The sequence below is a fragment of the Lytechinus variegatus genome, chromosome 15, assembly GCF_018143015.1.
Source record: "Lytechinus variegatus isolate NC3 chromosome 15, Lvar_3.0, whole genome shotgun sequence".
Classification (NCBI taxonomy): Eukaryota; Metazoa; Echinodermata; class Echinoidea; order Temnopleuroida; family Toxopneustidae; genus Lytechinus; species Lytechinus variegatus.
In genome coordinates, this window is record NC_054754.1 from 14851563 (window position 1) to 14867023 (window position 15461).

The 15461-nt window shown below is 33.9% G+C and overlaps 1 protein-coding gene across 1 annotated transcript; it reads right to left on the reverse strand.

Moving 5' to 3' along the window:
* Positions 1–1137: 1137 nt before the first annotated feature.
* On the reverse strand, positions 1138–15461 carry LOC121428679 (microsomal glutathione S-transferase 1-like). The gene is made up of 3 exons (XM_041625478.1): positions 15219–15461; positions 7014–7108; positions 1138–3219 (listed from the first exon to the last, which is right to left on the reverse strand). Exons 1-3 carry the CDS (start codon positions 15342–15344, stop codon positions 2976–2978), a joined length of 465 nt encoding a protein of 154 aa, XP_041481412.1. The 5' UTR covers positions 15345–15461; the 3' UTR covers positions 1138–2975.

Below are 15461 nucleotides of genomic sequence, written 5' to 3' on the forward strand. Positions count from 1 at the left end.
GTGGACATATCAATGACAATCCCTTGCATATCTAAAAACATGATTGAAAAAAAAATGCCAAAATCTTTCAGTCATCCCCCCCCCCCCATCAACATGGATTTACGCCAGTGATCCCCTTATTCAATATAATGGAACTGTTTTTAAAAAAATGTTTTTTATAATGGGGACAAATTATGTTTCAAATGTGAGTTTTATCATTTTATCGCCGCACACTTTCCGAACTTTTCACACTTTCATGGTTGAGCGAGCATATTACTTGGGAATGAATACTTTTTATATTGCATAAATGCATTCTTTTCCTAGCAATTTCTCAGGATGAGTTGAAATTATGGACAAATCAGTGATGGATCCATAATTTGAAAATGGGGAGGGGAGACAATAAAATTTTCAAATTTTAACACGTGTTTTTATGTTATAGATCGGATGGTACTACCATAGATCTCACCCTGATGGGCAAGATACAACTTTTGAAAACATTTGCACTTTCTGAAATAAATTATGTGTCTTCACTTTTACCAGTACAAATATGGGTGTTTGAGGAGATCGAAAAGTTGATGTCTGATTTCTTATGGAATGGTAAAGATAAGGTCGAAAGAAACGTGATGTCTATGGAGTACGAAAGGGGAGGACTTAAAACGATTGATTTTCATTTATTTGTATATGCACAAAGAGTCATGAGGCTGAAAAGGCTTTTGACAGATTTCAGAATAGGATGGAAACTTTTTTTATATATATAAATATGGAACCCGTAATGTAGGAGGACTTTTGTTATTATTCACTAATACTTCACTGAATATTTGTAAAATAATATTACCAAAATTTTACATGGATGTTGGAAATTTGGGCCGCTACCGGTACTTCTTAAAAAAGAAACATCCAAAAGAAATGAGATATTTTTAACAATAAACTTATTCGACTAAACGGGCAAATGCTATTTGATGAAAACTTATTTCTTAAAAATATATATAAATTGCATCATATTGTTGACAAGGAAGGTAACATCAAATCTCCTAGAGACTTTCTGAGAATGGGGTTAGATGGAAATGAAATAGATAAAGTTTATTAAGTTTTTGAAAATATTCCAGCAACATGGAAATACCTTTTGAAGAAAAAAAGACAACTGTGAAGACACTGGTCTAAATCTAGAATTTATATTTAATGGTAAGATTAACATTTTACCAAACGTGACATCCAAGAAAATATACAAGGCACTTTTAAGTAATAAATTGGAAAAATCGTATACATGCGTTTAATAACATAAAGACATATAATTACTCCGAAAGAGATATCTGTGTTATATTTTCAAGACCCAGAAGATGTACTCTAAGCAGTAGGCTTAGAGAGTTTCAATTTAAAATGCTTTATGAATTGATATACACGAAGAAATATTTACATTTATTCAAAATTTCCTCAGATAGTTAATGTCCATTTTGTGGGAATACTGAAGAAACTTACGAGCATCTGTTTTTTTTTTTCATGTGAAAAGACGAGACGTATGGATAGAATGTGGTAACTTATTCACTATGTATGAAATAAAAATGCCAGGTGGGTGGATATACACATTGCTGTTAACCATGCTAATATAGGAAAGAACAGATAATTAATCACATTATTCTTTTAATAAAATATCTTATCTTTGCTTAAAGCTGGACTTCAAAAAGACAACCAAGTCCCAACGAAATCAAAGAGAAGATATTAGAAAATGAACGTGAAGAGAAAATTTTAGCAGTAACGCGGGGTAAATTATCAAACCTATTATAAGGAAATGGGAACATTTCCTTACAAGAGTATAGAGGCGACAGAGCTCACGAGATTATGTTCGTTCATTATGGTGTTTTTCTTGTTTCAAACGGAACGCGGGCACCGTATGCAAGGGCGTGAGAGTGTTTGAGGGTGTGAAGTGTGGGGGTTTGCGGAGGGAAGAGTTGGGGGATAGGAGGGGGCAGGTACAATGCATATACTTCTGTAATTTTTTTCTCTGATATTTGTTTGTCACACTCATCTGGTACGATGCAGAATAATATTACATGATGTGCATAATGTATGGGTTTAAGAAATTTGTTCGAATTATTATTCACAATTGTTACTTTGTAAACTGCATTGTATAAAATTTGATTTGAGAGAACAACAATAAAACATCTTTTTAAAAAAATGAAAATAAACCCCTATGATGATACGTCACAAAAAATGTGCCCATGAACATATACGTTATCCAAATATTGTGTGAAGTGGTAAATGGTAGGTAGCATAAGCAGTAAAAACACCATAAAATTACCAAAAGACAAACTTCGCCCACTTACTCCAACTTATACACAATCTGAAAAACGGTTCTTGTGACATTAAAAAATGATCATTTCTTTATTCAATCTTAAATTACTCAGAATGCATAACTCAACTGATTAATCTCATTTTTTCACATGAGTTGCTTAATGAGTGTAGAAAACCACCTACGAAATATTGTGTCTCATTAGGAGGAGGGGCTTGCTTTTTTAGTACAATTATATGCAATATTTTATATTGAAAAACAAGAGTCCATTTACAGTAAACTAATGATATAATTTACAAGAGTAGATTCTCCATTTGTTATAGAAGAAAGTCGTAAATTTCGATTTTGGAGGGTGTATAAAAAGGTGCTATATAAAAGACCTATTACTTCTTGCAACATAAACCTTACTAGCAAAACAAAATATCACTGAAAAGGCGGACTATAAAGGAAAAAAGAGAGAGAAAGAGAAAGACAGTCACTTTAAAATGCACTTCGAAACAAAGAGAAACATTTTGGCAAAATTTCAACAAAATTTTCTTTAATACAATTTCTTTAAAGTCTTTAATAACAAAATGCACATTCCCATAATAACTTTCTACACCCAAATGCGAATACCAAATCTTGTAATATTTATTTTATCTGAGAAGTAAAAAAAAAGGGGGGTTGGATAGCGTCTTTATGGGAATTCTATACCCGTCCCAATGCAGCGTTATAACTGTCCTTGGATGAGGATGCTAACGGCCATGTAAACATTGACGATCACCCCAATGCTGTGGGCTAATAGTCGGCAGGGTTGCGGTAAGGGTGTGAGGTAGGCTATGGTGTGGAAGACTCGGGAGAATGCAAATGCTCGAAAGAGAAGCGAAGCCGCATTGAAGCTAGGTCTTGTTGCTATGTAGAGTAATCCAAGCACTAAGAAAGGGACGATATTTTCAAGATCATTGACGTGGCATCTGCAACCGAAAAATAATTAAATAAAATTATTGACAGCTCATTCATGCCTTCATGGTTGTAACTATCGTAATTAACTCAAATTGAAAAAGACAGCTAATTGAATATTAAAGGTCAAGTCCACCCCAGAAAATTGTTGATTTTAATCGATAGAGAAAAATCAAACAAAAATAACGCTGCAAATTTCATCGAAATCCATTATGACATTTTTAAGTTTCGCTTATTTTTCACAAAACAGTTCAATGCACAACTCAGCGATATGCAAATGAGAGAGAAGATGATGTCCATCACTCACTATTTCTTTTGTTTTCTTATTGTTTGAATAATACAATATTTCAGTTTTTACAGATTTGATAATAAGGATCAACTTAATTTAACCATTAAAAGTTAAATCAATGGTAATTCCACATGTTCAGGGAGAAATAAAACTGTTTCACTTGACGCGGATGAGAAAATTATAATATTTCATAAATTAAAATACAAAAGAAATAGTGAGTGACGTCATCAGTCTGCCGATTTGCATACCGACCAGGATGTGCATAACTGTTTCAAGAAATCAGGCGAAACTTTAAAATGTCATAACTTTCTTATTTTACATCCGATTTTGATGAAATTTTCAGTGTTTTGCTTGATGGATTTTTCTCCTTTTTTCAAGTCAATATTTTGGGGTGGACTTGTCGTTTAATAAGAGGGGCTGTGGAACGAATTTGAGAGGGTAGTGTATGCGGAGGGGGGGGTGAATGACTGAACTGAAAGTCAAAACCATTTAATGGTCATTCTTACGATCCTGTAAACATCCACTGAAAAAGTTTTTAAACCCTCCACCCCCCCCCTGCTTCCGTGGCCCTTTTAGTATTATGATAATTAAAAAAATTGCAATATCAAGAAATAAAAAATACTTTTCAGAATAATTATGTGAGCTTTGGGGGAAGGTCGAAGAAGTGAGCCTATATTTCTCCGATTTTTGTGTATGATTTAAATATTGGGAACAAAAATGAATAGGTGTAATGATACAAAAACCGTTTAAAAATGTTCTTAAAAATTAATGTAACAAAAATAATACTGAAAGTCTAAGCTGGCCTAGGCAGATAAACATTTATATATTAAAGGCTGAAAATTATATGATTTGAACAGATAAAAAAAAATCAGACGAACAGAACACGGAAAATTTGATCAGAATCGGACAAGGAATAACAAAGCTATGGCATCTTAAGATTTGCGTTATTCCGGTGAAACAGTTCCAGGACTAGAGTACCTAACGGGGGGGGGGCATGGGGCAGACTGCCCCCCCCCCCACTAACGAGTCACAACTTATGCTTGTCAAAATATCTTCAAAAAAATGTTTTGACCCCCTTTGGAAAATCCTAGGTATGCCGCTGAGTTCTTCATGAATATTCAATGAGCAAACTGATGATGTCATATCTCCACTTCTTCTTTTGTATTTTATGTATGAAATTAGATTATTTAAATTGTTGATACCAAGAAATTTAAAAAAATGTATTGACAACTGATTAGTGTCTTATTGCTGCAAATTATTTCATATAATGGGACATAGAATTCACACGTGAATGAAAAAAAGAAGCAAATAACATACATGTGAGAAAAAGGAAAGTGGGGAAGTGACATCAGCCCATCGAATGAATATCATGACAACGTGCACATGAAATGTTTTCACAAAATATTGCAAAACTTCAGAATTTAATTATTTTTTTAATTTGTTGTCCGAATTTGATGAAATTTCAGCATTTTGCTCTGTGAATTTTAGTCTATTTATTTATATATGATTTTTCAGTCCGTTGTATCCCTTTAATAGGTATGTTTTTAGCAGGGTCTTAAAACTGACTGGATTTGGCATTGTGAATGTAAGAAGGTAACTAGTATAAATGAGAGAATGTCATACTGCCACGGTCGTTATAATCTGGTATTTTAGACTAATCTTGCGGTAACCTGTGCCTTAAGATACCATAATTATTATTACTATTAAAATTATTTTAATTTGGAAATTATTTTTTTACGATTATCCAATATCCATACATTTTTTTTGTATTGTTATCATCATAATTATCATGGAAATCATTAATATTAAAAAAAAATATTCTTTTATTTTATGAATGTAAAGGGTTCGGGTGAAATTTCTATTCAGCCTTCTATAATTATTATTCCTTAATTTGTGTTATTCTCGCGTAATCGATTCCATGAACTCTGCACAACTCGACCCAGTATTTGCATGATTTGTATAGTGGGGCCGAGTTATATCATGGTCAGCGTTGTTTCGATGCATGCAATCATATAAAAAAATACCATTGATTGTATAGTGTACAACGATTAATAGGCCTAGGCCTACTAGTGAAAATAAAGTGTAGAACAATCGCTAACCTTTGTGCTACCGGTCCCTGATCCAAGCGTTCAATCAATTATTAATCCACAAAAATTAATGCTTGACAATAATTAGTGATTGGCTTAGTTTCTATGTATTATTCTTAATGCAACACTATATACTGCCAATTTATTTTGTTATCATGGCAAAAAAATCATTAAAACAATTTATTGCAAAATCTATACCGATTGGTATTAATCATCAATTTATATAATCTTTCGAAAATTGCTAAGTTTGAAACTTGATGGGGAGGTTCAAACCCGGGCGAGTGGATACCATGCGCGACCAAAAAACACGAAAAAGGTATCTTTTTCACGATAGGGCACGTTACGTACGTAACGTGATAAGGGTGTCAAAAACACAAAAATAATGAAAAAAGGGTATCTATTTCGCCTAGGAAAATTACGTGTTTAGGGTTGAATTTGCGGGGATGATAAAACAAAATTATAATGTTTTATAAATGATGTCCTTTTTGCCCCCAACACTTCGTGTTTAGAGTCCGATTTGCGCGAGGTGTAGAAGGTGGGGTCAAACCAAATAAGGTAAAGCCGACGACCGAAGGACCCATAACAATAAAACATTCCTGTACTTGTTTAGGGGTTCATTTCTGGGAACATTTGCCAAGAGTATCGTTTTGTTTCCAATACTTGTTAAGGATAGGGTTTCACACGCCAATACTTGTTAAGGGGTGCATTTTCAGAATATGGAAATTACGTGTTTGAGACCCCATGGTCGCCCATGGTATCCACTCGTGAATGGAAGTGCCCCCGGGGGGTTCAAAGCGCATCATGGCATTATCAACGTCATTGTTGCTATAATAATCATTATCATTATCATTAGAAGTAATAGTATAGCAGGCAGTAGTAGAAATAGTAGTAGTTGCTGTAGTAGTAGTAGTAGTAATAGTAGTATAGTAGTATAGTAGTAGTAGTAGTAGTAGTAGTAGTAGTAGTAGTAGTAGTAGTAGTAGTAATAGTAGTATAGTAGTAGTAGTAGTAGTAGTAGTAGTAGTAGTAGTAGTAGTAGTAGTAGTAGTAGTAGTAGTAGTAGTAGTAGTAGTAGTAGTAGTAGTAGTAGTAGTAGTAGTAGTAGTAGTAGTAATAGAAGTATAGTCGTGAAGTCATAGTAGTAGTCGTAGTAGTCGTAGTAGTCGTAGTAGTAGTAGTAGTAGAAGTAGTCGTAGTAGTAGTAGTAGTAGTAGTAGTAGTAGTAGTAGTAGTAGTAGTAGTAGAAGTAATAGAAGTATAGTCGTGAAGTCATAGTAGTAGTCGTAGTAGTCGTAGTAGTAGTAGTAGTAGAAGTAGTCGTAGTAGTAGTAGTAGTAGTAGTAGTAGTAGTAGTAGTAGTAGTAGTAGTAGTAGTAGTAGTAGTAGTAGTAGTAGTAGTAGTAGTAGTAGTAGTAAATAAAAGTCAACGTACCTTCGTAATCTTTCAATGTTGTGATCACCATGAATAGGTTTCAGTTTTTCACTGTCATCTCGTGCTAAAGCGATGTCTTCTGGATTGGCAAATACCTTGTAATAATACAACAATAACAAGTTAACTTTGTTATGACTCAGCCATGGATTGAGCCCACGACTCTCCATTCATGCATGACTATCGCTCAACACTACTGCTTGAACCAACATAAATGTATAATATACAGAAAAATGCCCTCATAGTTTTCAGAAATATCATCCATTTTAGTATAGTTATTTCTAGAAAAATTGGCATATATAGCCGCAGGATAGCCGCTGACATAGACCCATATCGAAACGAAGAAACAGACCGTCGCCCATCCACGGCCACGCGTGCCCCAACTATGTTTCATTTGAGAAAAAGACTGCCAAATAATTTTATGCATTGATCCCATTCGAGCGTGATAGCAGTTAAAATTTGCTCAATTCAAAAAGTTATTAGAATTATAATTATTTGATTTGTGACGTCATATGCGAGCAGGTTTCCTACACATCGTATGGTAAAAATCAAGTATATATATCAACAGACAAATCATTTCAAACCCATTCCTAAAAAGAAAACAAAAATAAGTCATTACGAACCATTAAAAACTTGAAATTTATACAATCCATATTTTTTTAAAAAGCTGCATATGACGTCACAAATCCCAAACTTAAAATTCTAATAACTTTCTCAATCTTTTATCAATTTTCCTCAAACCTTCACCAATATTGTTCTGCTATTTTACAACAAAACTTCCATTCAGGGTGAACTTCCCCTTTAAAGGAGGAGAAAATTTAAAAAATGTTGTCAAGAATCATGAGAGACCTCTGTAAATCAATCTTAATGGTCCATTTCTGGACGCCTGTTGCGAAGTTAGTTTCCCCGCAAATATCTGATTAGGTCTATATTAACCAATAAACTCTATTCGCGCATACATGCATCAGCCTCATTGGAACGTCAAACTCAATATCCAATGGATATGGATATGCCAACTCAATATTACTCTAACTATGGAGTTAGTGCTTTATATTGTGATTTAAAGGCATGGTCACACCGCCCCGAGCGTTGTTGGAGCGGTCGTGGAGCGGTAGGGAAAGAGGGTCGAATTTCGCTCTCAAAATTTTTTTTTTTTTAAGGATGTTTTATTATATTCTCTCAAATCAACATACATAATCAGATTCTATAAACAATTTGTACAAACTATTTGAAACATAATTATAAATTATACAATAAATCCATTACAATATAATTATACAACTTATACATCAAACTTCAAAAATACTAGAAATTAATATACTAATGCGTTTCAGCAATTACAAAATGAAATATTAACAAAATATATGACATGATCAGAGAGAAAAAAGATAAAAATGTTGTTCCACCTCCCACCCCCCCCCCCCCCCCCCCCCTCCCCTCCGTCCCCAGGTTAGGAGCATTCTCCCCTTTATGCCTATACTCTACATGGAAGGGACTGCAATTCTCCGTATTGGTTTTTTCTGTGTTTTTATTCATTTTGTTTTGTGGCTTTGTCTCTTTGCCTCACTCTCCCTATTTATTCTTTTAATTAAGATTTTCCCATTTCCTTAAATGAAGAGACATCTTGCCTCTACCTAGCGCCAGCCTTCTTTCTTCCCATTCTTCTTCTTTAAATTTCCTTTTAATTTCATCCATGGTTATACAGCGCGTCCCAAAAAAAATGTCCCTCTGATATGCGGCTTAATAACTTCCAAAAATAAAAATTATTCTCAATGAAATGTATGGATATAGGAAGCCCATCTCATGTCCTAACTTCTATAAAAATTTCATTGGTCTTGTTTCAGTGGTTTTGAATACACAGCCTATTATGTAACAGTGGTGCTTTTCAACCCATTCCAAGTTTATATGCATGCAACACTGCTTTGTGTTCTGCACTTTCTTGCATATCAACCACCTTTGACCATTCTGACCGAGGAGATTTCACCTCTATCTCCTTGTTCTGACCAAGGAATTCCCTGATCTGACCAGGGAAATCTCCATGATCTAACCAGGCTCATCAAATCACAACCTTGAGCATGTTCAGAAGGGCAAAAACAGTATTGACAGTTCATTTCATGTTTGATAAACGGGAGATGCACAATGATTGAGACAACGGGTCATGTCTGTTTCATGCATAATTCCAACAATACTGCATTTTTGTTTTCATTACTTTTTTTTTAGTTAATTAGCTACTGAGGTCAAGTTCAATAATGCAGTGTAACTTTTTAAAAGAAAAAAGTCAAAATTTTCTTTGGTATAGTTCCTTTTTGCAAAGGGTGATTAACTTGTTGATTCCCCCTTTTTCAGCTTATTGTACTCATCCATCATTCACATTTTCTTTCAAGTTGGTGCACTGATTCCCCTTATCAATCATCAAACAAACTTATTTTTTTATGTTTCTTGTCCTCTGAACATGCTCAAGTTTATGATTTGATGAGCCTAGATATGATTAGGGAATTATCCCTGCTCAGATCCTGGATGTAAGAATGGGGGTTAACATGCCATAGACAATGAAGAAATGCATCAATGCTGCAAACTTGGAATGAGCTAAAATGCACCACTGTTACGTAATAGAGTGTGTATTCAAAACCGCTGAAGCGTGACCAATGAAATTTTCATAAAAGTTAGAACATGAAATGAGCTTTCTACTCATGAACATTTATTTGAGAATCCTACCACATTTTAGAATTAATTCAGTCCTATGTCAGAGGGACATTTTTTTTGGGACGCGCTGTATGTGCACCCTTTTCCCTCCCTTTGAAGATTAAAAATTTAACAAAGATTAAAAAGTGATTGATTAAGCGTTCTTTTCCTTCGTCCTTTAATTCTACCCCTACAAGAATTTCCTCCCAGCTTAAATTACCCGTAGAAATAAAACCAAACATCTCCTTACAATTATCCCAAACCAGACAAGCATATTCACATTCCAAAAAAAGATGGCGATATGTTTCCTCCTCTTTTTTACAATAACAACAAAGGTTATTTTGTGAGATTTTAAAACGGAACAAGTGATGATTTGTGTAAGCAATGCCGTGTAACATTTTAAACTGAAATTCTCTTAATCTACTGTTCAGAGTACATTGTCTTGGTCTCATAAAAATGTGTTCAATCTTTTCATAAGAGAAACTATATTTGTTTTTTAACCTTTCGAAAACATCAGGTATTGAGAAGTTGCATTTCATAAAATTTGCATAAACGTTTTTAGATACTAACTCCTCCATTGACAAAATTCTTTTTCCAGATATAAATGATATTTCTTCCCTAAGAGAAGCCTCTTTGCTATCTATTTTCATATTTCGTTTCCAGTTGACTGGAAAAGTTTTATAAATTGACTCTATCAAATGAAAATCATCTATGTTTAAACCCTGTCTTTGGAAGTACGAAAATGGCCTTAAGTTTCCATCATAATCCATAATATGTTTCAATCTGTAAATATTTTTTTCATATATTTTTTGGTTAAATATGCATTTCCCTTCAATTCGTACAAATTTATTGTTAAAAAATATCTCATTTCCTTTAAATGTTTCAGATTTTAAACGAAAATCCTTCGTCTCTATCCATACTTCTAACAAATCTATATAAAATTGCGGCAATGCTATCTCCAACAATCCAAGCAAGTAATCACATGAAAATATAAAATTTCCTCCCAGATGTTTTGTGGCATAATTGAAATATTGTTTCCATTTCATTGTATTATTTTCTTTTAGTCTTTTAATCCACATAACTCTCTGTGCCTTTATTAACCATTGAAAATTCATCATTTTTAAGCCACCTTGATGGTAATCTAAGTACATCGTTTTTTTGTTAATCTTATTTCTGCCACCCCACAAAAAAGTAAAAGTCAACTGATCAAGCTCAACATAAACCCATTCTGGAATTGGTGTAAGAGATGCCACATATATGAATTTTGAAAAGATAAACTGCTTTAATAGTTGTATTTTGCCCATCAAAGTTAAATCTCTTTGCTTCCACCAGTTTAACAACTTCTTTATTTTACTTAATATTTCTTTATAATTCAATCTTTCTTTTACTTCTACATCTAAAGAAAAAAATACACCGAGAATCTTTATAAAATCCACCTTTTGGCCAAAAGATAAATCATATGATTTTCCTTGGGAGGAACCTAATAATAGAACCTTCGTCTTATCGTTATTAACTTTGAGTCCTGACACTTTTCTGAATTTTTCTAAAATTTCTATTACTTTTCTTACTGAATCTAGATCTCGGACAAATATAGACATATCATCTGCATACATAACCTGTTTTACTTCTTCCTTTCCAAAGGAAATTCCTTTAACATCATTATTATATCTTATATTATGCGCTAATACTTCAATACATAAAATGAAAAGATATGGTGAAAGCGGATCTCCCTGCCTTACCCCTCTTTCAACATGAAAATAGCTTGTAGAATCCCCCCCCCCCATTAAAAATACAACTTTGGCTATTTGTATATAATATTTTGACCCATTTGCGAAATTGCTGGCCAAGACCGAATGAACCTAATGTTTGATGTAAAAATTTGTGGGATATCGAATCAAAGGCTTTTTCTAAATCAATTGCTATCATATACCCAGGGATATTATTATATAACGTATGAAAAAGCATATCATCAATTAATCTAATAGCTTCTCCTATATTCCTGTTTTTAATAAATCCTATTTGATCTGCTAACACCACGCTCTCCAAAACCTCTTTAATTCGTTTTGCTAAAACTTTGGATATGATCTTATAATCTGTATTCAATAACGAAATGGGTCTATAATTCTTTACGTAATGTGGGTCTTTCCCTTCTTTAGCTAATAAAATAATAATTGCTTGTTTTTGTGATGCCGAAAGTTCTCCAAGAACAAAAGCTTCATTGAATGCCCCAATCAATACATCCTTTATTTCAGCCCAAAATGTACAATAAAATTCAACTGTTAACCCATCGTTACCAGGGGATTTATTTTGCTTCATTTCTTTCAGTACCGAAATACACTCCTCTTCTAGTATATCCCCTTCACAGCTTTCAGAATCTTCAGATGATAACGTTGGTACATTTTTAAAGAAATCCCTAAAATCTTCCGTGTGTTCCCTTGCATAAAGGTGGGTATAAAATGATTTAATTTCATTTAAAACTTCCTTCTCATTTTCAGTAATTTCTCCGTTAACCTTAACTAATTTTGTTAACCTTAACTAATTTTGTCAAAATTAAGGAAAAAATCGATAACAAAAATCGAAAGAAAAAAAAAACAATCGAAATAGAAAATGGTGAACGGTAGCGAGCGGTGATGATTTTTTTCTCTCCGCTCCAAGACCGCTCCAACAACGCTCGGGCGGTGTGACCATGCCTTAATACGGAGAGATTATAATCACATCTACGCAAATCAAGCAAACAGAAAGTTCAATTTGAAAACTGTATATGCCTTTACTGGTTCACTAACACCATGTTTTCACATCAGACCGGGGCAGTGCCAGGGCAATGGGAGTGTTGCCGGGGAAGGGGCGTTGAATTAAGGGGGCGTCGCTATTTTTTCACCGAAAAAATGGATTTCAATAATAACATTTGTTATTTCTACGCCCCCTCCACTGGCCCTCACCCTTCTTTTGTAAAATCATCTGAAAAGGAACGAGGTGTTCACCAGTAGCGCCATGAGCCCCCCCCCATACAAAAAAATAAGGGAGCTAGATAATTATATCATACAACTTAAAATTTACAAATTGCGAACGAGCCAAGCGAGCGAAAAACAATTTCGACATTTTTTAACAAAAAAAATCAAATTTTGTGATAGATATATAAAATATTCATAAAATGATATCGTCTTTACACTTCTTTCCTTTCTTTTCTTTCCTTTTTTTTCTTGGTCGTGAAAAGATGGGATAGGGGCCAGAGCCCCTCCAGCCCCCCCCCTTCCCATCTGTACACCAGTAGTGTTCACCAGTGCCCTGTCCCTTATTATGTAACTGCCAATAATATTTATAAAATCATAGATTTTATGAAATCTGATCAAATCAAAATCCATAAGTTTCTATATATAAGAGGCAAAGAGGTAATGCACTATGAAAGTTCCAACAGAGTTTATTACTAAGTCCAAATTATCGACGTAATTCCCACGTCTTCTTCAGGGATAAAACAAGCTCACAGTGACAAGATACATGTATAAAAGATGCATTTATGATTATGGTAGTCATAGAAACGAGCCACTTAAAAAAAGCATCACCATGATGCGTGTTAAAAAAGCGTGATGCTTTTTAACCTGCGCGTTTCTATGACTACCATAATCACGAATCATCATTTATATCTTGTCACTGTGAGCTTTATTGTATCCCTGAAGAAGACAGGGGATTTACGTCGAAAATTTGAACTTGAAAATAAACTCTGTTGGAACTAGTATAATGCATTACCTCTTTGCCTCTTTTATCTCATCTATGTCCAACTCGCGTATGCAGTATGTCAAAGTAGGCACAAAAAATTACACATACTGGACTATTTGAGCAGATCACGCATATATGTTTAGATTATTTTGAATAAGATGTTTTAAATTTAAACAGCAATGTTAAGTTTCTAATATGTATTGCTTAAAAGTTTAACATTGTTGTTTGATTAGTGTTTTAATTGATTGAACTCTCTTTGAACGCTTCAAATACCAACCATACACACCAAAAACTGAAATGTTAAATGAACAGTAACTGAAAGTTTGACGTGACAACCTTATTAAAATGATGAATTCAATCCAACATTATGTCAATTCCCCCAGATAAATGTTGATTTGAATAAATAGAGAAAAATCAAACTAGCAAAACGCTGAAAGTTTCATCAAACAGTAATATGTATAACTCAAATGAGACAGTCGATGTCCCTCACTCAATATTTCTTTTGTTTTTGATTGTTTGAATTATACATTTGACAATAGGGACCAACTTGACTAAATCATATAGTATTAATCAATGCTCATTCCACATGTTCAGGGAGGAATTATTCGTTGTTTCACTTGACAATGAAAATATAATTTTCCCTATAATAAAATACAAAAGAAATAGTGAGTGGATGACTTCATCAGTATCCTCATACCCACCAGGATGTGCATATAACTATTTTGTGAAATTAAGCAAAACTTTAAAATGGCATAACTTTCTTATTTTACATCCGATTTTGATGAAATTTTCAGTGTTATGCTTGTTGGATTTTTCTTTTTTATTCAAATCATTTTTTTTTGCTGGGGCAGACTTGTCCTTAAAGTTTTTGGATTCAGCTTTATGCCACATTTTAGAAAAGATTGTCACGCATCCAACACTTTACTTACTGCATGATTTAACATTTCAGTTTATAATAGCGTAATGTACGTATACGAGCTTGTACATAGGCCTATTATTATAGTGGTCTACACCCACCCCGCTCACTATCAGAAGAGAACTTCAAAAGTCTTCAGTGAACATAAAGGATGCATACAATGAAAAGCATTTTTGAAGAAAGACGTGGGCTCAATAAAGGGTTGATAACTAAAGATTTGGATAAGGAAGACAATATGACAGTCAGTATGGTAGGAGGCAATCGATCGATAAGCTAAGAGAGGACGCTGCAGATTATTGTCGAATGCTCTACACATTTCATCCCACACGACAGCCAGTCCCAGTCAGTTTGCTTGATATATCCATCTGACGAATCTTTAAGCACCTTCAGCATTCTGTCTGTATATTGGATTCGACTAATTACAATGATCTGTTCATGAACACAATAATATAGGCGCCCCATTGCCTAGCCAGGGGCCTTGGTGGATTGAGTGGAAAAACTAGTGGATCTAGTATCGACGAACTAAAACTTTAAACAATAAAAATAAGTGAATTCGCGTAGTGTATGTCGATCAAACGACAAATGGTTTTACTTTTAGCCCATATATATATAGACCATTTGAAAAGATGATTTTTTTTTTTCAATTCAATTCATTCATTTGACATCCTTTAAAAAAAACATACAAACATAGGCCTACATTAGTATATACAAGTATACAACAAAGGAGTAAAAGAATTTAAATTACAGTATAAGCAATAATAAGAAAAATAAAAATGGTAGAAATATAAAAGAAATGGAAATAAAATGCACAGCTATATAACCAGGCGTAATACTCCAAATCGGAATCGTCTTTGAAATTGAATAGTTTAATTCCCCGACCCGGGTACATGTCCTACCTTGTTTTGAAAACGGTACTTCGAAGTCCAGATACCGACCCAGAGCATCTTTATTACGACGATAGTTGCGTAGGTGGCGAAAAGACGGAATATTTCATTTTCGAATGAATACAAAGGCGATTCCATTATTTCAAAAATCAGAATTACATGAACGATTTACGATCAAGGAGTAAAAGACAACACAGCTGGTATTAATACACATGCATATAGAATGGTATTTGGCCTTCACGCGCTGTGTGCAAA

Excerpts from the sequence above, each read along its gene's own strand:
- LOC121428679 (XM_041625478.1), bottom strand. The coding sequence starts at position 15,344 with ATGGAATCGCCTTTGTATTCATTCGAAAATGAAATATTCCGTCTTTTC. Across the intron at positions 7,109-15,218 it reads AGTACCGTTTTCAAAACAAG|GTATTTGCCAATCCAGAAGA; the intron begins GTAGGACATGTA and ends TATTATTACAAG. Across the intron at positions 3,220-7,013 it reads AACATTGAAAGATTACGAAG|ATGCCACGTCAATGATCTTG; the intron begins GTACGTTGACTT and ends TTTCGGTTGCAG.